The sequence below is a fragment of the Schistocerca cancellata genome, chromosome 5 (genome assembly GCF_023864275.1).
Source record: "Schistocerca cancellata isolate TAMUIC-IGC-003103 chromosome 5, iqSchCanc2.1, whole genome shotgun sequence".
Taxonomy (NCBI): domain Eukaryota; kingdom Metazoa; phylum Arthropoda; class Insecta; order Orthoptera; family Acrididae; genus Schistocerca; species Schistocerca cancellata.
In genome coordinates, this window is record NC_064630.1 from 374598555 (window position 1) to 374624457 (window position 25903).

General features: G+C 37.3%; 1 protein-coding gene across 2 annotated transcripts in view; it reads left to right on the forward strand.

Moving 5' to 3' along the window:
* LOC126187467 (cyclic GMP-AMP synthase-like receptor) overlaps nt 1-25903 on the forward strand; it is a 78181-nt gene that overhangs the window by 13670 nt on the left and 38608 nt on the right. For both annotated transcript variants that reach the window (XR_007537731.1, XM_049928564.1), the window contains exons 2-6: nt 2195-2313; nt 2914-3084; nt 9148-9212; nt 11420-11497; nt 11575-11731. Coding sequence is in view for 1 of the 2 variants with exons in the window: in XM_049928564.1 (XP_049784521.1) it covers nt 2195-2313; nt 2914-3084; nt 9148-9212; nt 11420-11497; nt 11575-11731 (590 nt within the window). In the remaining variant the exon portion in view is untranslated. The remainder of the gene's footprint in view (nt 1-2194; nt 2314-2913; nt 3085-9147; nt 9213-11419; nt 11498-11574; nt 11732-25903) is intronic.

Here is a 25903-nt window from a genome sequence, read left to right on the forward strand (position 1 = left end):
TTGACTGTGTAGTCCAAGCATATCCCGAGGCTAATGTGAACAAAGACCATATTGGCACTAAATACGTCTTGGAACAAGCTATGCTGATCTGAATACAGATTAAACGAAAATTGAAGTGAGACTGACTGAATTTAGCATCATTGTTGGCCTTATAAAGACTTGTTCCAGAATGTTATGCAAGATTTGTTGATTAATAATAGCTTATAAATTTTCTGGGTTGGAATTTTTATCTTTTACTGGCAATCGAGGCTACTTATTCAGTTTTATTTGTATATTATTTGGTATGGACAGCAGCTAATAAAGTATGCAATACAAATTTATGCCTACGCAATGGGAATCCCAGGTTTATGACCATGAGATACATCTTGTGTGTTGAAAATTTTTAATTAGCAACTCTTTCTTATTGATAGGGGCATCATTGGTTTCAAAAAAATCAGATAATCCAAAGTATATCATCAGATCCTGGAAATTTACAGTGGTTTGGCTATAATTGGCAATGAAAGTTTTGATTAGGTGGAAACCTAATTTTAAACTAATTAAGTTGGGGCTAACGTAAATGCGTTACAGAAAAGAAGAAAAAAAGCTCTTTAATTTGAAAGTGACCTTTCCTGCCAAATTTGCCTATTAGCACATAGGATTTTCCCTTTAGGTGGATGTATGAATTTTCATAATTGCAGTAACTTTTGATTGCCATCATTTCTGATGAATGAATTATCTTATTGTGATCAGAACAACAAACTGAATAGCTGAACAATAAAGTTTTATGGGTGGGAATTTGTTTCTACAATTTTGACAATTTACATAACGTGCTGGGGAAAAAAGTGAGGAAAAATTTTATATGGACCTTAATATTTGATATAGGGGTGTACTCAAAGTAGGTTGGTGGGATCCAACCTGCTTCATAGTAGTTATGTGTAAGATTAGATGTACCAAGTATGAGGCTGTGAGTTTGGAGCTGGAAAGACATTGGGAAAGGCATTCATCAGTAGCGACAAGGCCATGGGCATAGGGAATGTTGATGAATAGGGAGATAATGTTAGCAACGACGATTATAGATCTGGGTGATAATGTTGTGGGTATGGTTGAGTCAGTGAAAGAAGTGGTTTGTATCTTTAATATGAGATGCTAGATTGGAGATGTTGGTCTAAAAGAGCAGAGAGTCTTTTGATGGGAGTGCAAGTAACCAGCTACACTGGGGTGTCCAGGGTTGTTGGGTTTATGGGTTTTGGAAAGTGTGTAGAATGTGGGGGGTGGGGGTTGGGGGTCATTGTGGAGAAAAAGGAGATGGATTTTTAATGGGCGGGTGGTGGTGGGGGGGGGGGGGGGGGAGGTTCTGGAATGTGTGTTAGGATTTGAGTAGTGATTGGAAGTTATGCTGGAGTTCTGGGATGGGATCACTATGGCAGGGTTTGTAGGTTTATGTTTTAAATGTGTTTTTGGTGTATGTTGTTCGGAGTGCCTTCCTGTGCAGCAGCTGTTATGACAATATTATGAGGAGGAAAGTTGCTACTCACAATGTAGCAGAGATGCTGAGTTGGATAGGCACAATAAAAACACTCTCACAACTATAGCTTTTGGCCATTAAGGCCTTCATCAATAACAGATACACACACACACACACACACACACACACACACACACACACATGCGAACTCATCTCACACATACAACTCAATGTGTGATGTGTTAGTGTGTGTGTGTGTGTGTGTGTGTATGTGTGTGTGTGTATGTGTGTGTTGTTGACGAAGGCCTTAATGGCCAAAAGCTATAATTGTGAGTCTTTTTGTTGTGCCTATCTGCAACTCAGCAGCTCAGGTATATGGTGAGTAGCAGCTTTCCTTCTCATAATATTATTACATTTCCTCCTGAATTTTCGATTGTTTGAGCTGTTTTGACAAGTAGTTTTTTCTCTCTGTCCAGATGCTTTTCCATTACAACAGAGAGAGAGGAAAAAAGATTGATATATATTCATAATTTGGAACACACTAAGGGTAGAACAAAGTAAAATAATATTTATTTCATTGTAGTTTATTAGACGGAAATGATCTATGTGCAATTGCTTAGTTTGAGAAGTCCGTCTAAAACAAGAAATGGAGGTAGAATTAAGGTGCACACCAGTTTGAAATGATGTGGTTCCTAAGTAACTACACTACTGATATTAAAAATAATCTTACATTAATTTCTTGTTTTCCAGATCTCATGCGGTCCCGAAGTTCACTTGGACGTGCTAATGCACTGTTGGAATATATAAATAAACATTATGTTTCATTAAATGATGACGATATGAAAAAGTATGGAGCTGAGTTCAGAACGGTAAGGTGCTTTGAAAGTCCTGAGAAATGCAAGTAAGCTATTCAGTAAAAAGTTGCATTTTTGTGTTTTGTTCACAACTTCAAATTAATCTCTCAAATTTTGTGTTTAATATGTATTGGAAGTTGTTACCATTTGAAATGTACAGATTGTATTAAGGGAAAAGTAAAGCAAGAAATCTGTCATTATAGAATGTGTATGATAAAGTACAGTGTTCCGATTATATAAGAGAATCACATTTATGAATGTCTTTCATATTTATTTGCAGAAAATTATAGAACAAGAGCTAATTGTAACATAGCATTACATACTACATAATGTTAAAATTACAAGGAGATCAGTGATTGCTCTATTAGTTATCTTCAGGAGACAAAATTCCAAATATCACTGATTGAGGGAGGGAAAGGCCCTTTTAAACATGTGTGGGGAAGGCACATCTAAATGGTTCAGTTTTTGTGTTGTAAGGAATGATAAAAGTGTGCCACACTGAAAAAGAGCAGAGTGAGCAGTATCTAGTCCTCTTGTTCATTGCAGGCAGTTTTGCTTAGTATATGAATCGTGCTTGTTCCAGTGAACACAGAATTTTTTTTTTTTTTTTCCCAGGTTTTGGATTGTATCATTCAGAAAATGAAAGAAAAGGACAAGAAGTTTAATGAGTGTTACCAGAGAATATTTTTTGCTGGTAGTTACTGGGATGGGCTTAAAGTTGGGAAGCCAACAGAATTTGATGTTGACATTGTAATAAAGCTGCCCTTCATTCGTAATCTGATTCAGGTTTGTATTACTTTATTGAAAGTTTGTGTCTTAAGTATCTTCATATGCCTTTTCAATTGCATTTGTTTTATTTATGTGTTACAATAGTCATTAAAAACTTCTGGCAATGATTTCATTAATTACTGTGTGGCATTGCCAGTTTCTTCAGGTGTGTTCTTAATAATTTCTGAGTACTGTATGTTGAAATTCTTGGCTGAGTTCATATGTGCATTGTTCGTATTCTTTAACATTTTCCATGACTTGAGGGCAGTTTACAGTGGGTACAACACATTGCAAGATTTTGGTTGATTGTAGTTTCTGTTGTATGCTTCCACATACATTTTGGTATGGTCTGTTGGTGCCCAGAATGTAGCAGTCCAGCTTTTAGCACATAGCAATTAGAGAGAGCTCGACTCACTAACCCTAGTTTCCTGTCGCACTTCATATCTGGAATGGGGCAGTCGCAACTTGACGAAAATAACCTCCGTGGTATCAAATTTTTAATCAGTGTCATCACCACAATTATCATTATCATCATCATCATCATCATCACTGATATCACTATCTTCATTTCTAAGCTTGCTGGTATTTCATCTTCTGAGCCATCCGTAGTGTTGGACATGCAGCACTTTTTGAATCCTTTCATAATAGATTCTCTTAAAATTCTGCTGCAGGCAGTAAGGATCCACTGGCAAAGTGTGGAGATTCAGGGTTTTTTCAACTTCCCACCTGGTGTGAGGTCATGGTCTCCTTGAAGAAGCCACTCACTGTAAAGCTGCCACAGGTGAACCTTAAAAGGCCTATTCCCAACAACATCATTTACTGAAGTTTTGAGATCATACCATCAGAAATTGTTAAAAGATGTTTATTGTACTTTGCTATCAGATCCGTAACTTTCTGGATGAGGTGGCCTCTGAAAGAATCTAGCACCAACATTTTCCTTGTGTTACACAAAAGCCTGGTATTCTGTTCCAAACAACCTTGTCATCCATCCCTTTTCTTGGCATCTAAAGATAAGCCTTGCTGGCAGTTTTTCTTTTGGCATTATTTTCCTACAAAGAATCATGTATTGGGGACAGCTTCCTTCCATCTGCTAGTGCACCCAGGATTATTGTTATTCCAGCCTTTTCGTTGAGAGGTCTTCATAGGAACATTTTAACCCACTTCACATCAACAGTAACATTTGATGGCATATAAAAATAAACGGATGTCTGATCGGCACTGCTCATATGACCTAGCAAATAATCATGCTGTTGCCTAAGATTGATTACGTGATGCTGATAAACAACTAGTTTTTTGTCATGTGCCATGGGAAGTCGCTGAGATAGCATAGTCCTGTGTTATAATGTAAGCCCCACCCTCTTTTCATCATCTTCACACAGCAACCAGTACTTGCTTTGAATCCCAAGATGCAAGCAGTTGGAAAATTCTTCATTGCATCTTTCTTGTGTGTGTATTAAATAATATGCTGCTGCAAATAATGAAACCTTTCGTGCTTTGGTCCACTGAAAGTTTAGCATGTAGAACTAGTGTTCTCAAATTTACTATTTATCTGACACCACCTATGAACATTCACTTCTGTGACGCCAAATTTTGTACCTGCTGCTCAGGTGTTTGTTGCTTCTGCTTTGTGGATCACCATTAACTTAATGTCTTCCTTAACCAGTTGGGAACTGTGAACACATGGGTCCATGTTTGTCCACTGAGTCACGCTGTAATTTGGATCCATTTTTTATTGCTGCAATTTACGGTCCTGATGTCACTGACAATAGAAGCATTCCTAGTGACAACAGTATGGTATTATCAGGGCTCCCGACAGGGGAATCGGCAGAAATTGTACAATTTCTGATTAACACTGTAGCCAACGTGGAAAATAAAGTGCTGTAGAGCAGTGGCAGCTTTAAGGGTCCCACACAGGAGTGATGCAAATTGCGACATATTCGGGAATAAGCAGACAAATATTTTTAACAAGCAAGGACATAAATCTCATTGCTGCTCATGAGCTGTACTATTGGGTTTTCGCCTAACCACAATATGTGAAGGCATAACTTTGCTTTTTACAATACTGTTTATATATTCTTAATTTGTGTGGCCATATTATCCGTAGTTGCTATGTAAATGTTTACAACTACAAGAAAATGCCTATTTTGTCTCAAACACATTTCGTTTTATTGATATAAAACATTGTCAGTGGCTTGTAATTAAAGATATTTACAATTTGGCTTGCTTTCTGGATCAAAAAACTGTACATTACGAAAGTTTTTTTTTTTTTAATTACTTCCAATTTTTGCTTACATCAGGAAATGTCATTTGTTTGCTCATTTTTGAGTTACAAGGGCACTGTTGATTTAAGCCTAATACACCTTGTTTTGTGGTGCTGCGCTGTGTTGTGTTGTACATCAGTAAATGCAAAGTTATGCAGAGCAATGTGGGATTAGGATGGAATCAACAGTGCCAAAAAAAAGGAACACCTCGAAAATGTGCAAGCAGATGGCGTTTCCTGATGTGAATGAAAATTGGACATAAAATAAGTAAAATCATCTTTTGTAACGAACTGTTCTTCAATCTAGAAAGCAAGCCACATTGTAAATATCTTTCATTATAGACCAATGATGATGATGTGTTTCAATAAAACTAAATGTGTTTGTTTTCAAAATATGCATATTCTTGTAGCTGCAAAGAGAGCTCTAAAATACCTTCTATATGACACTTTAACACTGTGGAGACTGTCCACTTGGAAGAGTTTTGGGCCTAGGAAACCGGCCATGCATGCCACTGTTTAAAGCATTACTGGCACATATGTAATTGATGTATCTTCAAGAGTAATACATGCTAAAAAGGGCCAAGCTTAAATATTAATTTTAATATTTAACTTAGTTCATTGATAGATTACAAATTTTGAAATAATGATGACAGAAAGTATAATTATTCTTCCAAGAAAAAAGTGCGAGGTGAGTCATTTAGCAATTTCTTCCCCTTCAGCTTCCAAAATTTCTTACTCACTCAACAAACATGACATATTTGTAACAGAATTACAGCAAACTGCAAAACATGACAAGTAAATGCACAGAATTATGTCAGTGCAGTCATATTGGCTCAGTCATTGATGGCAGCACTATTACTTTCACTAATGTTTGTTTCAAAATAATCCTAGAGCTGACTACAGAAGGCAGCAACAGTCAATGGTAGATCACGGGATGTTCATGCATTGTTCACATTGGAAATGAGTCCAGTTTTTTGAGGGTAGGTGGTTCGCATGTCGAGAAAATTGTGGTCTGACCTATACCCGGGTGCAGTTTTTTTCACGAAGGGTTGCGGCTCGAGGTTTGCTATTGCTTGGTGTCCAAAGTTTTTTGGCCATCTTTAATTTATTGGTGCTGATGCGCAGTGTTGTATGATATGATTGGCTGACAAGTCCTGTTCTGTGATTCCATTACAGAAACAAATGAGAGAGCCACCGTCTTTATGTCATTGCTTATGAAGCTAACATATACTATGCTTCAAGATCTCTGTTCTTGTACTTATATATTACAAAAGTATGCCGTGTAAATGATACACAGCAATTAAGATCTCTTCAAAATGTGTCATTTTTGGTATGGTTTGTTGTGCTAAACTGGCAGGAAGTGGTAGTTCGGTATCTAGAACTCTTAGCAAATCAGATATACAATGTAAAAATGGTGATCTCTGCATCAGTATTTTAATCTATGAATGTAAAATGACCCAATATTTTTTAAATGAGTTTGGAAAAAAAATCTCATCTTATAATTGGATAAATACGGTAGTTTACAGTTAATGCAACAGCATTGCAGACAGATGCAGCCACAGCAGTCATACAAATGAGACAGTATGTATGGAGAAGCTCTGTTGGTAATGGTTTAGTCTGTGATTTTTGTATTATGTGAAGTAACGAAAACTCTTGTGCTTAAAGCATTAAAGGAAAAGTAGTGACTTGGCGTACTTCTAATCGTCTGAAGGAGACAGGAAAACACTACAGCAGATTAAATGTGGATGTGATTATTTTTTTGAAATATTGAACTTTCATGTATTTTTTTTGAAATTATGAACTTTTGTGTGTGGCAATTCAAATATAACACAATATCTTTTACTCTAATTGTCAAATGTTAATTGAATATGGTTAATGTTTTTTTCTGTTTCAATGATTTTAAAGTGGTTTTTATTAGACAATGTCCTTTACAGTGGCCTCCATATGTACAGCCTCGAGAAAGCAAACAAATGTCTATATTTTAAATACACAGTGTTCAGAAAACTTATCTAGAATAATTTAAGTTAAAAATTAAAATTGTCTAAAATCTAGGTCTGGCATGACATAGATATCTAACGTGGCATCTCAATCACAGTTCAGTAACAAATAAATTACAAGCTCTTTCACAAAAATCAAATCGTATGTTTTTCTGTTAAGGCTGTGGTCACAGTGCCACTGACATTGGTGGATTCTGTCAATGACTGACATCAGCCAAAAGTAGCAGAGCTTTTAAAATCAGTGTGCCATTGAGTTCATGGTGACAACACAGCTGATCTCATCACCAAATATACAGACTTCTTATAACAATTGGTGACATTCAACCAAAGAAAACAAACTGATCTGAATCAGTCGACATTCTCGCACATGAAATATGAACTGTGAGAAATGGATAACATTAGTCCAAGAAAGGAGTGATTTGTGATACCCTGAGAGTGAAAAATACCATAGCTTGTCTAAAATCTAGGTCTGGCATGACATAGATATCTAACGTGCTCTGAATCTGTGGACTGAAATCACAATTTTATTGGAAACCACAAGTAGACAAAATTTTTGTTAGGAATTTAAGGCTTCAGTTATAACCTCAAAAAACAATCTGTTCAAGTGAGAAAGGTGTTGTATGTTATGTCGAGAGTGTGAGGTAAACACCATGTTCTTTCTGAGATGGGTATAGGTTATTTCAATGCATTGAGCATTTTTGTAATAGTAGGAGCTGCAATGCTACTCTCATCTGTGAGCACAGAGGGAGCATGGTGTCCATTCCACCTGAGTAGGTTAAAATCTAACCCCTTTAGTCCCTCCAAAAACTGATGATGGAGGTTGGACGCATTGTGGGCAACTTCTGGAAACAGCATCTGGTGTGGCTGTTTCATGCCATTGTGAATGCAACCTTAGGATGTTAATGATATTCTGTTGTTGAGCTGAAGATTTGACAGGAATTTCCCACTTTGTCTTTCTGCCATAATTTGTTGAGGTAATTTTGAAGCTACTGTTTCTCTATGCCGTCGTCCCCCCTCTCCGCCCCCTTGTGTGTGTGTGTGTGTGTGTGTGTGTGTGTGTGTGTGTGTGTGTGTGTGTGTGTGTGTGTGTGGGCGCGCGCGCGCGCGCGCGCTCGCGCATGTATGATGGAGAACGTTGAAAAGGAGGGGCAAGTCACTCAGATCCCAGGGTGAGAGCAGTGCATGTTGTGAGAATAAGGAGAAGGCATCAGAAAGTCCTCATGCTCACTGCAGGCGGGTGCTTGTCCTTGTGAGGTCTGAGTGGCCTGCCCTTACGTTACAAACTTCCTGAACCTACCCTTGATGAGAGAACTAATAGTTCTGAAATCTAGGATAAGTTTTACTTTTTCTTTTATGTGCCTATTGACAGTAGTAGGATTTTGCTTCTAGTGAAGATAAATACTATCCAGAAATTTGGCCTCCTCATAATTAAATACTTTGTTTTTCAAAAGACTCTTATTACAACATAGTCGAACTGTGAGAGGCTTCTTAGTGTTTCTTTTTACTAAATGCAATTGTACATGCACACAACTATAGCTATTAAAAACACACTAAGTGCCTTTCATAATTCAACTATTTGTTTGTAAATGTGCATTGATAAACCAACATATTCATCCTACATTTGTTAAAATATGTAATCGTGTATGGCAGTGAAATAATGTGTGCATGCTAAGTGAACATATTAGGAAGTCATACAAAATTATTTTTAACTATTTAAAGCAAACTTCTGTTTCTGGGCTTTTGGTGTAAGATAGTTTCCAAATTTTTATATTAAATGGTTGCGATATAAATAGTTATTACAGCATTGTGTCTTTTTCTATGTAGGTTGAGCCATGTGAAAGTCCCGCATTTGTTAAAGTTAAAGTGGGTACACGACAACCTAATTTCAGGTGAGCTGAAAAATGAATTAGCTGTATTATTGAAACAAAGCATTCAAAATTGTAGTTACTTGCAAAGTGTTAATAGATTTAGTATGAAGTTCAAAAAGCATTATGTATACAGTGTATCTGAGAAGCGCCCACCCGACCCTGCCCCTCCTGACCCTGTACTATTGTGCAAATAAATAGTTTTTTTTTTTTTTTTTTTTTTTTTTAGGATCCCTGTTTTGAAGTCATTGATTGGGAGAAACATGTTTTAATTTTGGGCAGTGTAAAAGACGGGCCATGCCGGGGATGTAAGAAAACGAGAGAGGCAATGTGTGACAGAAAGAAAACCTGAAAGGCAATATGTGCCACTAGCAGTCTCCATTTAAATTCATGCGCAAAGGAACAGGTGAAATTAAAGTACTACAGCCAACGACACATGACTACATTTAAAAAATGATAGGATTTAGACCAGTGTTTGTGAATGAATTATCTGACAGTGATACAGAGTAGCAACTTCCAGCCTTCTGTGCTTTGTTGGCACAATTTCCAAATGCCACATGTTGCTCAAGGGTGTTAGTTTTCTGCCCAATGCACCATGTATTACAGATCACAAAAGGGAGTATGGTTTTCTAGTGTGGGGAAAATTTCCATTATGTGCAAGATTTGGAAAGAAACGCACCCTACGATGTGGGCCTTGATGTCATCGCAATACATGTTCAAACTATTTATTTTAAAGAGTGCATCAATGGAAATTCATAATTGGTCATGTTGCAAGTATGGTTAATATTGGGTTGGATACAAAGGAACTGTGGATCATGTGGTTACAGCAGGATAGAGGTCACCAGATGAACTATTTCGTGGCCTTTTTAGTGAATGTGGTTCAGCAACATACCACTGTTCAAATGGCCGCCACATATCCTGGACCTTATCATGCCAAGGTACTTATTATGGGATAAAAATAAAGTCCCATGTGAGTCAGTGTCACTACAAGACTAATGAAGAATTGCTCACAAGTGAGAGACTAGAGAGAGGACACTGGATATTTCTCAGGCTAATTACTTCTGCAACAACAAATGTGTAAGTCACTGTAAATGAGGTTACACTGCTATAAACTAAACAAAAAACTGAACAATATTAAGGATAGACAGATGCCATAAAGATGACCCTTTGAGTGTCAGACAAGCACAATGAAAATATGTTAAACATTAACAGTTTCGGGCCAAAGCCTTATTCAGTTAAGAACACACACACACACACACACACACACACACACACACACACACACACACACACACACACACACACAAGCAAGCCCACCTCATGCACACATAACTGCTTCCACCAGAGGCTCGTACCGGAATGCAATTATCCTGAATAGCAACAATATGGTGTGAGGTTGGAAGTTGGAAAGGGGGAGGGATAGCAGGGTCTGTGAGAGAAAAGCACGACTGGAGTCTGCCATGCTTAGTGTCTGGGGGGTGAGTGTCAATTCCTTCCCCCTCACACCTGCCGATATTGTGACTGGCAGTCTGTAGTCCTTCCACACTTCTTGCCCCTCACCAGTACTCGTACTGTCCCTCTCCCTTCCCCACTCCACTGTTGCTATTCACGTGAAAGTCACATTCTGTTCCATGCTGCCAGTTGAAGTCGTCATGTGTAATGATTTGTAATCAACTCTCACACTCTCGTTGTTATTCCTTTTTATGTTTTCTAAGCCTGTTTGTGTGCATTGTAGATATAGCGCGCAGTATTATTTTAAGGTCTGAAAATGAGTTTCTCATATTTATGTTATTGTTCATCATTGTTGAAAACAATTGTTTAGATGTAGGTGGAGTGCAACTTTGATATTATACCTGCAGCCATCTTGTGTAATTGAGGAAGTTGATCCTGGGAGAAATGTTTGTAGAAATATTGAATGTTTCTCTTGTTGTTGAATTTGTCGTTATATTCCTTGTTGTATTATAGTTTTATTATTTGAAGCTGCTGTTGGAAGCAAATGTGCACTGAATATTGATAGGCGAACAAATAGTTTTTGAAATCTGTTAATGCCAGATATTTTTGATAAGACAATTTCAGAAAATGACCTGCATTTGCTTTGTCCAGCTGATTGTCCCCAGTGTGACATTCAAAAGCGGGATTGTTTGTTAAATTCTTCATATTTTATTTTAAACGTTGCTTGTATGTGTAAAGTTTGATATTATCCAGTTTCTTCATATGTTTCTGTTACTTAGGAAACAGAAAAGCCAAAAAAAGAAGCCTCCCAAACAACCACCAAAAGAACCGTCAAACCAACCCAATTTTGGCAAAATGTAAGAAAAACACTTATTATTTGTGTGAATTTACACTTTTGTATTACCAGCTACTTCACATTGATGTTAATTTCAAGGCTTCTCGAGTCATTACTTGATTATCGACGATACCTGACCCAGAGTCCATTGCGCACGTGGATGGAAAGTGTGCTGCACCAGGCTCTTGGTTGTTTCCCACAGGAAGGTGATTCATGGGTGTTATACGATGAAAAGCAGCCAGGGAGGCAGTACATGGTATGTTTCAAAATCTATTTGTGAACTTTAATAACTAAGATATGGAAGTTAGATGAAACAAATCCAGTATAAATCAGCATTTTTAACTAGTGAAGAAGCAAAATTTTGGGCAGTAAATTTAGTTCTGTGGTAGGATGTGGGTTGGTATTTCTAAAGCTCTGTGTTCGTTTTTCTTGTCAAGACTAGATCTGCCTACTTTCATAAGGGAAGCCAGCGTGCAACAGTGTAGCAATAATACTATATTCATTACCATGATAGTCCTTTGGAGACTTCACCCTTTGTGCCGGGGTCAAGAATAACAGGGTGCGAATCTCTCTCCAGTTACTTCGTGTGTTTGATTTCAAGGAGCCCCTTTCACTCTGGCTGATGCCCCTGCTTATAACAGCTCCAGCTTTCTATTTTGGCATCGTTTTTGTATCATCAATTTATACACCCCCTCCCGTTCTTGAGTCCATACTGGAAATAAGTAAACTACACAGCACATTAATCACTGGTTAGCTGTTGACACTGCTGTAGCGCTTAACAGCCAAATTGCCTCATTATTATTTAAAACTTTAATAAACTTATGTCTATACATACCGTATTTTACAGACTATGATATGGCCTTAATTTTTAACCAACTTTTTTAAATAACATTTTTACCATTTTTATTATTACTATGCAAACCAGACTAAAAGAAATTCTTAGTTCATAAAACTGTACCCTTTAAAATGCCTGAAAATCGTCATCTGAATTTTGTTGTTATTGTTCGTCCTCCTCCTCCTCTTTCTCCTGTTCATCAGTACCATTGTCCTCCTCACATATAGGATGGTCCTTACTGCTGTCAAGAGTGTTACTTAAGCTGCATTTCTTGAAAGACGTATTAATAATGCCTCTTCTCTTGCTCTTAGACCACAACTGTTTATCCACTGTCACAGTTGTTTGATTGTAGATCGTTTTAAAGCTCCATTCAGCGTGAATTCACTTTGGGTTTCATCCATCATCCATTTGTTCCATTCCTCTCTCGTACACACTTTAAATGGTTTATTTATCAAGACGTCTAGAGGCTGCAATTGTAAACTGCAGCTGCCAGTTGAATCCAGTGTTGCTAGATAGAGATAGGTTTCCTGAATTTTAGAGGCAATTTTTCAAATAAAAAAAGTGCGTCTAATAGTCCACAAAATATGGCACTATGTGGAGAGGAGTTTATTGTGTATGTGAGACTTTACAATTCCTCATTGCTCCTAGCGGAAAATTTGGCACGAACTTGAGGTACTTGAATACATGGAAAAAAATAAAATCAAATTCATTAACTCCTCATATTATGCATCACTGCAAGAGATCATGCTATGCATTAATATATACAGTAAAAATAGTTCACATTGCCTTATGTGCCAGGAATACATCAAAACTGATAATTATTATAGTCCTAACAGGCTGAAATGCGGTTATTGTTAATTTGTATCCAAAATATACTCTCATTAGCAAAGTAATCTAATCTTAATTTTTGTTACTATTAAAATATATCATCATTGTGAACATATTACAAAAACAGTCTGATTACAGCAAAACATTATGTAGATTCAGAAATTCGACAAAAAATGTGAAAACTATTTACTGTAATTAATCTTGTTATTATATTGAAAAAAATAGCATGAAGTGAAACTGCATTACCAATTCTGTGCATAATATATGGAAATATTAAATTCTATTAATTTTTTAGGCTGTTGTCAATGTACTGTACTATTAATGTTAGAAAAGAATGTAATAGGCTTGAAAATATACAAAGTTAATACTTTTCAACCCATTAATTACACTTTTGCATTTAATTTGGCCGTCATACTCTTATTTTGCACTGAGTATTTGTTTCATTACACTCTTTATCACAAACATTTTTGGGGGTAGAGCAGCAGTGGTATCAAATGAGTGAGTTTAGCCTTTTGATGTTGATTGCCACAGGGTGTTGCTTTGTATAACACGGATGTACCTTCAGCAGGACTTAGTTTTGGTATCAGTGCATACAGCAGTTGGTTCCATGACGGTGATGTTGCCTTACATGAAAAATACAAATTATTGTATTTTTCAAGTACACAGGAACTATGATGTTTGATATATTCTCCATACTGGCATCTCCTTAGATGGGAAAGGGGAACCGCACATATCATACTTCTGTGCATGCCAATTCTCCCTCAGCATCATCAGGCTGTTTGAGGCTGTTACAAAATATTTAAAACACATCTCCACTATACACTTCATGGAGACTTACCCTATCACTTAGGTTCCTTCTAATTGCTAGGACTCTGTGATGCCGCTCTCCTCAAGCTTTGCACAGTAATAATTATAAACACTGACAGAAGTTATCAGTCTTAAGTCTTTAATCATTCCGCTGTATGATACCTTCACTAATTGAGGAAACATTAGCTGGAAATTTGGTACAACAGTTCGTTTGCAGAATGTATGGTGACACTGCTGTGGTGGTATGCTTTTATAATCTCAGTATAGTATAATCCATGAGGCCTTTCCAAATTTATATATATATGGGTTCTATGACATTTGGAGGCACAGTTCTTTTAATTTTGGATGGTCTTGAGATGATACAGAGAATTAGAGTTTTTTAGTCTGGAAGATCCTTGTGAATATTTCTTCGAAATTTCTGTATTTTTTGGCATTGGTTATGAATCAGTGAACATACTATATAGTCATATTGAGTGGACATGAGTTACCATTAAATAAGCTTCAGATTTTGTAGATCAGTGATTCTGCCTATATTTTGTAAATTCTGTGGAGGTATTCGTTAGGCGTCATGCGGCATTGTGGGTACAGCGACCAATGCTGTATCGTCAGCACAGATGTAGCCAATACACTTCAGTGCCATATGTCGCTCCAAGGAATACTTAATCAGAAGCCTTCCATGGAAAAACATTAACAATGACATATAATCGCTTGCTAACTGTGTTTCTGGGATTAAGTGAGTTGTTACATAGGTCCTTTTTTGTGAGTTTATTGCACCTAAGTTCTTATGCATTTTAGTTTCTTATGAGTAACTGTAGTGTACTACAAGACTGAAGGCAGCACTATATGAATGCAGCATACAATTTATTAGTCAGTATAGCATTATAATCGACCATCTTACTCCAATTTTTAAACATTGTATACGTTAGCTTGTTTAAACCACAGCCAACATCAGAACTAGTAGATTTATTAGGCAAAAAATTTGGAATATGAGCTTGGGATGAAGGCAGAGAAGCTCCTTGCACCAAATCAAGACCCAAACACCAGTCAAAAGCAAAATCAGTGCAATCCAGGCAAGGGTGTGTGTGTAATTTCAACAGAGCACTGTAAGGTGGTAGCATATTTAGCCACTTCTCATGACACTTCAGCATTAAACTAAAAATATGTCAAATAAAATGCAAACAAAAGCCCAGTTTACCACTGTGGAATTTATACATAGAAAAGTGATAGTAATTATGATACAGCCCCCTGTAAAGATACAGGATTTATGTTAGGGACAAATGTCCAATTGTATTTGTAAAGTAATTAAAAGAAATAATTAAGATATTGTTATTGACATATGTCAACTTTTATGTCAGAACTTTAATGTTTCGGAATACTGTTTCAGAAACATTGTAAGGCTTCGCAAAGCCAAATTCCATAACTTGTTTTCTAAAAACATCAAAATCTTAATTTTAAATTCAATTAATTTCAGTTTGAACAATGTATAATGAACTTTGTAATTGTTGGAATCTGTATAAACACCAGAGTAGAGTAAGTATTGTTTTGGTTTTGGAGGTTCTGGCGGTTTCCGGTGATTAAGGGTGGCAGTGTGGTAGTGGTGTGCAAGACTCACACTCCCCCTTGGCTATCGAACTTACTTGGAATAGCTTCGCCAATCTTCTTTTCGAAATAGCCAGCTGCGATGTCCTTGCACAACTTCTTCTCCGAAGATAAGATGCTACTTTGGAGGAATTTTTTATACTTTTAAAATAACTCCATACACTCGAAAATACTTTGAACTCAATCTCACTGTATTTTCATCACACATAACAGTTTTCATACAACTAAAACATTTTTTGTAACCTCGAAACCTTCCGGTCCGCTAGAAACTATCATTCATTTTCCCATAAATACAGTCTACAAATCTCTCCAAGTTTAACAAGACAACTGTCCGGAACTTACGAAAGTAAGCGAATGAATGAGTAATTGTCTCTTCTCTTCTTTCAACAGCATTCAAATGTTCACACAATAATGTATGATGTCGCACCATCTCGGTTACTCTTTGTGCTGGATGTATAACTTCTTAGGCGGGCTTGACGACTACCGTCTTGCGCTGATCATGTGTCCAGTACACGTCCGTCCTGCACACACATAATTGTGGTGCAATAGACACAGTTCTGCTTTACCACACTCATCTCTAAAATAATGGGTGTTAGAGATGGTGGAAATACGAGGGTCTCTAGAATTTACCCCGAAATTCTCGAGGCACTACATATCCCTCCCATTAGCTCAAATACACAATATTTTATACATGTTCATTATGTACATCAATATTGTATTTGTATAGTATTACTTTACATTTCCATCAATTTATATAAATTTTCCTAGCCATCGGGTACTTCATATATAGCTCTCTTTCCTATTCCATGTTAATACCATTATAATCATGGACCGTTTGATCAATGTAAACTTTGTAAGGACAAGAATCTTTCTGTTCCCTTTCCAATCGTAGATTGCAAGTGTGCAATACCCAAGTTGATGTTGTTGTTTGCTCTTACTTTGCGTACCGTCAAACGGGGTGATTTTGGACAGTTTCATCGTTATTTTGATTGTAACTTTCGTATATATTCTTAGATTAAATTGATTGTTATGGATGTGGTAGGGTGTATGTGTAACGAATATAATATCCCAGAACCAGAAAATGTATGTGTGGGTATATTTATCTGAGGCAGTTAAATAAAGTGTCCGAAGTCACCCCTTGGATTGGGGTGATTTCGGACACATGTGTTTTTTAAATCTCTGTCAGAAGTTACAGTACAGTAGAACCCCTCTATGCTCAGGCTCGCGAGCCTGTGCCAACTTGTCACTGACTGGACGCCTGTCAGGCCATTGTTGCGGTGTCTATCGCTGTGCATATTGTTATACTGTACGCTATTGTGCAGTTTTATCCTTTATTGGGATTAAAAAACGTCGTCATTTGCCTTATTCCATGTTCTCTGCAGTACTTGTTACTATAGATTCATTGTGTGTACAGTTGTCTGTTTTTCGACATGTCTGGATTCAAACGTAAACACGTAACTCTTTCACTAAATGAAAAATTAACAGTGCTACAAAGACTGGACGAAGGAGAATCGCTCCAAAAACTTGCAAAGGAACTGAATGTAGGTGTTACGACAATTAAGGATTGGAGGAAGAATCGGAAAGACAGTGAATCCTATACAGTTACGATTGATGGTGAAAACACTCTGAAGAATCGCAAAACATTAAAAAAGCCTAAAGTTGAACTGCTTGATAACTCATTGTGGATGCAGTTTTGTCAATAAAGGAGGAAAGGAACTTCAGTATCCGGGCCAATTCTCAATGAAAAAGCGATAGTTGTGAACAAAAAACTGGAAGCCGAAAGTAAATTTGCTGCCAGTGAAGGCTGGATTGATTGTTGGAAAACTCGTCATGGTGTCCGAATTGTTTCTATTTCCGGTGAAAAACTATCTGCCGATGCCGCAGCTGCTAAGGAGTTTCAAGAAATTGTAGAAGAAAATGAACTGTTACCTTGCCAAGTGTATCGACGAGACAGGTCTGAACTTTAAAATGTTGCCAACAAAAATGCTCGCAGCTTCAAATGAATCCATGTTAGGAAGGAAACTTATAAAAGTTATAATAACAGTCATTCCTTGTAGCAGTGCAGATGGTATCCACAGGCTCCCTTTGTTCGTCATTGGCAAATCTTAGAAGCCAAGGGCATTGAAAAATATAAACTTATCTTCCTTGCCAGTTTATTTCCGCAATCAAAAATCTGCTTGGATGGACTGCAACCTTTTTAAATCCTGGTTTTTCGACGAGTTTGTGCTATCGGTTGAAAAAGACTTGAAGCAAAAAAAATCTGCCTGTTCGTGCTCTACTGCTGTTGGATGATGCACCATCACATCCATGTGAGGGAGATTTGATGAAAGGGGACATAAAAGTTCTCTTTCTGCCTCCTAATGGGACCTCACTCATCCAAACAATGGATCAGGGTGTTATAGAATAGTTAAAAAGGCGATATCGCAGAAAGTGTATCAGCTCAATCTTGGAAAAATATGAAGGAGATCATAAATTATTTGAGGCAATGAAATCCCTGAACATCAATGATGCTATCTACACAATTTCTGCAGCATGGGATGAACTGAAACCTGGCACTCTGTGGGAATCGTGGCGAAAACTTTGTTCACAAGTTATGACTGAAAATGAGCTTACCGAAGATGAGCAAAACAACGCCACACTGGAAATCGTTAAAGATCTGCAAACTCTGGAGCTGAACGTCCCTGCCAATGAAGTCGAAGAGTGGATAAACGAGTGTGACAAAGACTGTGACACTTTTGAAGAGCTCAATGACGACCACATCGTTGCCAATGTGAATGAGGACTCGGACGGCGAAGACGAATCCCCCACCCGGATTTCACACAACGATGCAAAAAACACTTTTGACATCGCCCTTCAGTACATCGAGCAGAATCCAGCTTCAACTCCAATGGACATTTTGTGGATATAAAAATGCAGGGACTCTGCAGCTAAATCTAGAATAACATCTGCTAAACAAAAATGTGTCACTGACTTTTTTTCCAAGTAATTTGTTTTCGTTTTTACTGTAAAAACAATGCATACAGTATAATCATTTTTTAGTTTATACATGCAGTAGTTTATTTCTTTTTTAAAAAAATCTTTTTATATACAGTGCTATAAACATTTTTTTAGTTTATAGTGTATATCGTTTATACGTTATTAAGTACAGTACAGTACAGTACAGTATTGTAATTTATTTGTCGTTTTTTCTTTTAAAACCAATACATGTTATAGTATATGTAGACTTTTTCAGTTAATATATTGTTTAACACTGTAAAAACATCTTTTTATATTACTGGAGACTTTTTTAGCTCTTAAATTGTTTAATTTTTTGTACTAAATGTTATTTATATTTTTTGCAATAAATATTAGATTTTTCGGATAATCCGACCTTTTTTCGTTCCGACCATGGTCCCGGTCCCAATGGTGGCGGATTAGAGGGGTTCTACTGTATATAGAAGGCGAATTCGGACAGTTACTGCCTTCTTTTAAAATTCTACATGCTTTTTGAGTTTGGTGACATTTTACACATTTTAAGGCAGCCCTTTGCCATGAATAAGTGATATGGAATGATATAATGAATTTTATATATTACAGATAAGTTTTTATTTTGCGAGAATTTAAATAAACAGTCTCTTTGTTCACTTCTGCACGAGCTCGTTTAATATTTTTGCTTAAACAAACGGAAAGATCTTCTGACTGTCATTTGAGGAATAAATGCACTCATTCTTCTCCTGGCAAATTATTATGAAATTTCTTCTCTTTTCGGCCAGATTTATCAAGGTAGCCTTTAACTAAATATCTAATATCCAATTTAGTGAAGAGAAATCCCCAGTGTGCAGCCCTCAAGATACCTTGCTTCAAGATTTCTTCTTCTTCTTTGTTTAGCACTGACTGCCCTCCCATTTTTTTCGGATGTTCTTCCTGCAATTTATTTTGTAGGGTTGATTTAGGTATACCTTGCAAATCACATGCTTTTCTGTATGATAATTTACCACTCTGAATATCACAAACAGCTTTATCTAAAAGTTCCGGGTCATAATTACTCCATACTGTAGCACCTCTCCTGCTCTTATACGTTCTTGGCATTGTCCGAAATCACCCCAAACAGTACACAGTTTTACAAAAACCGTTGTTATTTTATAACCTTGCACGAGAAACTCGACAAACTTGTACAGAAATTGTCTCTATGCTGTTAGCTACTGAGTGCATTGACAATTACGGTTACAATAACTTCCTACTCGGCCCAACAATAGAAAGTTTCCACTTTACAATAATGCATGGTTTTTTAACACTGAAACTGTTCATCAGTTATTCACCTAGGGAAACAATTGACACAAAATAAAAGTTGTGGCAAGCGATAAATGCAATCTTGCACTTAATATAACTGGCACACAAACATTAAAATAAGTAACTCTTTGTTTCTATGCAGTAGCAAAGAGCAAATAAGCCATGCTGTCCAAATTCGCTTGGTGTCTGAAATCACCCTGTTTGACGGTACTACTTTTCCTAAGTATGGATTTATTTGGTACCTTTTACAATCTGGAGGAACTCTGGGTAAATAAAGATGCTCTTTTCAATACAAGTAACTTCACACAAACATAACAATGCGAGTGGAAATGAGAATTCAAACTTAGCAGAATAATCTCTACAAAATGTGTGACTTTTGTCACGATACTGCCCTTTTCCTTTTGGGCACAGTACGTATACCTTACATATGGTTTGATACTATGAAAGCATTTTCTCCTTCCATTTTGGTAGGTACGCCCCTTTAAACAAATTTCTAATATACTATGGTACAGGTCAATCCCCTTCTTGGTGCCCATGCCCGCACAGTATAGGTCAGGCTTTCTTGGGTCTGCCTACCTGCCCTTTTCCATCCAATCAATGCTGGGTGCGCTTTCCTTCTTCCTGTGTATGCTTCATAGCCCATTGCCCTAGCATACATCTTTGTGTACCCTAGAATTCAGATGCCTCTTAGAGAAATGAACATCCTACTTCACTATTTACACTTGCTTCTCAATACTTCCTTTAACCCTTTAGAGTCCTCCATTACTCTTCCAGTCCTATGTTCCCAATAGACACTACACTTGGAAATATTTTATATAGACTCTCTCTCTCTCTCTCTCTCTCTCTCTCTCTCTCTCTTTCTTACACACACACACGCATACACTCTCTCTCTCAGTTATGCTCTGCTCGTCCCATTATCCTACAATTTGTCAGAATAGTTGTTAGACTGACATCAATTCTATCCACTTAAGTATACAGTGTAGCATAACGAACCACAATATGTTCATCCTCCTCCCATGTACACATACTAGCATAATACCTTAATCATAACCATAAATACTCTTCGCTCTTACATATATGAATATATCCCTGTACATACCTTTACGGGATGTGGAACTGTCACCTCGCATAACCTGGAGTGCATACCTATCACTACGTGCACACTTTTCTGCCTCCAACACATGACAGTTCCCACATTATCTTAAGCTGTACTCTTTCTGTTTGTGTCTTTGTGTATCATTGTGTGTATGCGTATGGGTAGTCGTGTAGCCTGATTCTTCAGCCAGCTTATGGAAAATAAGTTGAAGGTTATAGAAAACTACAGAAATTGAGGACTTCAGCAATAGATGTGTATGCATATGGACAGAAGGAAAGATAGACTGGTACTCAAAAGAGAAGTAAGAAAGGAAAAAATAGAAATGGTTGCTAAGATCAAAGAAGAGAAAGAAGATAGCCCCAAAGACAGGAAACCCTTCCTACGCTCCTTCCCCAGGATCCCCACTTCACTGGTACTTGAGTGAGAAGCTAGAGGAGGTATGATGTTGAATGTCACCTGCAGAAAGGACATTCTCACCTTCACCTTTTAAGTCCCTGAAGAAGAGCTTAGCAACTCCTATGGAACGGCAAATGGTGAAAAATCAGTCACACTTGTCTGCGAGGGTTGTGTGAAAGATGTGTACTCTGTGTGTGTGTGTGTGTGTGTGTGTGTGTGTGTGTTGTTAACCTTGTGTACCTACACTATCCACCCCTTTGAAAACCCTCCCTATTCATATATCATCTCACCAAAAGGTACAAAATATTTTATAAAAATAGAAAATTATACACTATAATCAAATAGTTGTTCAGCTAGTGACTTCACACTATATCTTTCTTAAATATACTACTCTCATTCATTTTGTGTCATCGAGATAGCATTCTCTTTACCATCAGATTATTTTTCTTTTTGATCCATATTATGTCCAGAGATCAGTGGTTATTCATGATTCCCTAAATTAGTCACAATCGGGTAGTCATGTTCGGTCACTTAAATACTAATATAATAGGGTAGTTTAAGAGGTTATGAACAGATTACAGAATAGTCGAAGATTTGAAGGGAATTCAGTGTAGGAAGTAACTCTGAACCCAACTCAGGAACAGATGGTTGTCACTCCTCCCGTTAACACAGAATGTTAACATCCCTGGAGTACAGATGTGACTCCGCCCGGATCTCATGGATCTAACACCAACCTCGCTTGATTATTCATGTACCAATATTTCTCATTAACTTTCGTGTGAAAGTCTCCCCACAACGAAAAGTTACCATTTTATTACGTAGCCCAATATTAGGTAAAGTTGTTCTGTTTTCCACTCCGTCTTGGACAAGTTTGAATTCTTCATCCATAACCTTGCTAGCATCTTTAGGTTTGGAAAAAGCAACAACCCAGCATTTCCGGAGATTATACTCTCGGAAATTTCTCGATCTACAATTAGCTCAAAAGGTTCCACCAGACTACCTACATTTATAGTGTCAAAGTCGAGTATTTCTTCTTTGAAATTTTGTTCTACATCGTTTATTTGCGAACTGGCAATTGGTCTGCTAACACCAAGACTTTTTGATTGAATAATCAATATTAATTCCTTATGTCGATCTGTGCTCTTTTTCAAGATATTCATTTTCTGTCGTACAGAATTACATTTAACATTACATACATTTTCACAAGATTCTAATTTTTCATTAAGATTGGGTTCTTTATTATTACATTTAGTGTCAAATTTAGTTTCCAAAGCAATTGTACCTTCGCACAGATTACTAGGTTCGTTTCTGAGTGTCTACTTTGACGTACAACGAATCTATGTTTGTTGTTTGGCTTTTTTCGGATTTCAGTCAGAGCATGTAACTTAGAACTTACAGAGTCTACCTCTTTAGAGTCTCACATAAAACTTTAGTCTGGGATTTTATAGTTTCAGTCTGGGTATCTATTTTAGTACCTATTGAGTGTATCAAGTCCAGGTTTTTCTTGAAGTTATTGTCTAATGTTTTCCTCGAGGTTGCGAAGTGATGGTCTAAATCTTTCCCAAAAGCATTAAAAAACTTTATCAACTCGGCCTTTACCAATTCCGGCCCATCAGGCATCTCTTTACTTATTTCCATGGCCGTAGCTGGTTCTCGATTCTGCGTGGCCTGTTTTAAGCTATCCATATTTCTATAAACTTAAGCTCTTGTGAGCATCTAATACTAATTTCAATTATATCAATTACACAATAAAAGTTCACTCCGCAGTATTCTGTAACACTTGTTACTAAAGTAATAAAGTTTTTATTTCCCACTCACCTGGTGTAGAATATTATGCTGCGTCAGTGAGGTGTAGAATCGGCACCGGTGAACCGCACAGTCGCCGGCAGCATCAAATGTTTGTCGTGGCATCAGCGGGCGCGAAGTCGGCAACTCAAACAGCAACCAGCAACGATAGTGGGTTACTGCGACGGTGTCAGCTGGTTAATGTGTGTGTGAGGGTTGCTTCCTCCCCACAACCAAATCTTCTTAATCAAATCTTGTAGAACAATTTTTTCGTCTTGTTATTATATGTTGTTACGGCAACTCTCAACTTTTTCTCATCTCAATCTTCTTCAAAAAAAAATTCCTCCTTTTCGTGTCCTGTCGCAGTCGCCACATTCTGGTGGTTTCTGCTGATTAAGGGTGGCAGTGTGGTATTGGTGTGCAAGACTCACCCTCCCCCTTGGCTATTGAAGGTACTTTTAGTTGCTTCGCTGATCTTCTTTTCAGGATAGCCGGCTGCAAGGTCCTGCATAACTTCTTCTCCGAAGATAAGATGCTACTTTGGAGGAATTTTTTATACTTCTAAAATAACTCCGTACACTCAAGAATATTTTAAATTCAGTGTCACTGTGTTTTCATCACACACAACAGTTTTCAACAACATTTTAATGTTCACACAATAATGCATGACGTCGCACCGTCTCGGTTACTTCTTGTGCTGGATGTGTAACTTCTTAAGCGGGCTTCGTGACTACCTGCCCAAGCCAATCATCTGTCCGATACACGTCCATCCTGCACACACATAATTGTGGTGCAGTAGACACAGTTCTACTTTACCACACTCGTCTCTAAAAATAATGCATGTTTGAGACTGTGGAAATACGAGGGTCTCTAGAATTTACCCCAAAATTCTTGAGGCACAACAAGGTCACCTCACATCATCTTTTAGGCACAAAACCAATGTTGCTTTTTATCTGTATTGTGATGCACAACACATTCCCCCCCACCCCCACCCCACCCCCCCCCCTCCGTTTCGTTGCTGTTTTAAACTTGTGACTCGCGGTGCATTCCTAACATAGTCTGGGCGCTAATGACCGTTGAATTTGTGCGCCCTAAAACCACAAAAAAAAAAAAAAAAACGTATTTTAACAGTATTTTGTCTTGTTTCGGCTACTTGCATCATAATTCCAATTGATAAATGTCACAGCCTTCCCCAAAATGGAAACTTTGAACTACACCTGATTCAGTAAATTTTTCTGATTTGGCATGTAATTTCACTTTGATGCAATTACCCGAATGGGGTACTATAACTTCCTCAATTTTTTCATGTGTTCGCTTTCTATTGTTGGTGTGTTTTTTTGGTGGATTGTAACATGGCTTTGGTCAGCTCATCCTTGTTCATTGTTGATTGTGGTGATATAAATCCTGCCTCACTGCATCTGACAAATCCCCTCACTTCAGTTGAGTGAGATTGCTAGCTCAACGTAGTTGACAGGTAAAATGTAGCCATGTATAATGAAATTTTCACTCTGCCTTGGAATGTGTACTAATATGAAACTTCCTGGCAGATTAAAACTGTGTGCCAGATGGAGACTCAAACTCGGGGAAAATTACCCTTTGCAGGAGAACTTCTGTGAAGTTTGGAAGACAGGAGATAAGTTCTTGGTGGAAGTATAACAGTGAGGATGGGTTGTGAGTCGTGCTTTGGTAGCTCAGTTGATATAGCACTTGTGTGAGAAAGGAAGAGGTCCCAAGTTAGAGTCTCGATCCAGCACACAGTTTTAATCTGCCAGGAAGTTTCATAGCCATGCATGTTTGTGTGTGTATGTATGTGTATTCTGTTTACTCTGGGGAAGGTTTTGTTCACAAGCTCACAGCATACTCTGTCTTGTTTATGTGCCTGTCAATGACTCAGCACCACATTTGCCTGTCTTTACCCCTCCCATTATTTGTAGTTTCTGGGAAAAAACACACATACTCATCAAAGATACTTTCAGGTTTATGTTCTGTTAACAATGTATAGTATGGCATGCCAGTACTATTTTGGTTTTAACTCTTGATGACTCAAAATGCGGTGATTTTTTGGACCACAATTTGTCTCTTGTCCTGCTCTTGCTACTGAATAATTTTCTCAGTGCCCCTATCACATGCTCTACTGGATTTACAAGTAGTTGGCAATGCAGATTTGTCTGAAGATATTTCTTTAAGTGAATTGTTTACAAATTTTGGAACAGAATTAGGATCTGTTGTTAATCATACATGGTGTTCTGTTAATAAAAGAAAATAATATTATTGTAATTTCTTAATGATATTCTGCTATCAGCTTTTTTCAGTGACATTTCAAAACAAGCTCCTGCTTGCATAAAATTTGCTGTGGACATAGGCAAAGAGTCAAAAAGTTCAGTTATGGACATCACATGAAATTTTTAGGGCTTACCATCATCCCTAAAGACTTTTCACTCTGTTGTTGATACTTTTCATTTTTGACATTTATCATACGATTTCAGGGTGCCTCTTATTCTTATGGACATGGTGGTTATTTTTATTTTCTACAGCTCCCTCTAATATCATGGTGAATATGCTATTCTTATAATTTCTGTATGCACTTTTTTGGTCCAAAAACGCCGTGCCTAAGAGGCATAGATTTAATTACTTCATCCGTGGAATGGATTGGGAAACACAATTTCCACCTGTTCTAATTTCGGTTCTTTCGCTTGTACAGTATTTCTTTTTCTTCAAATAATAACTTTGGGTCTATTTGATATTTTCATTTTCATAATTATCTTTAACAATATTTATTATTGGGTTGTCTTTTAGTTCTGATCTAATATTCA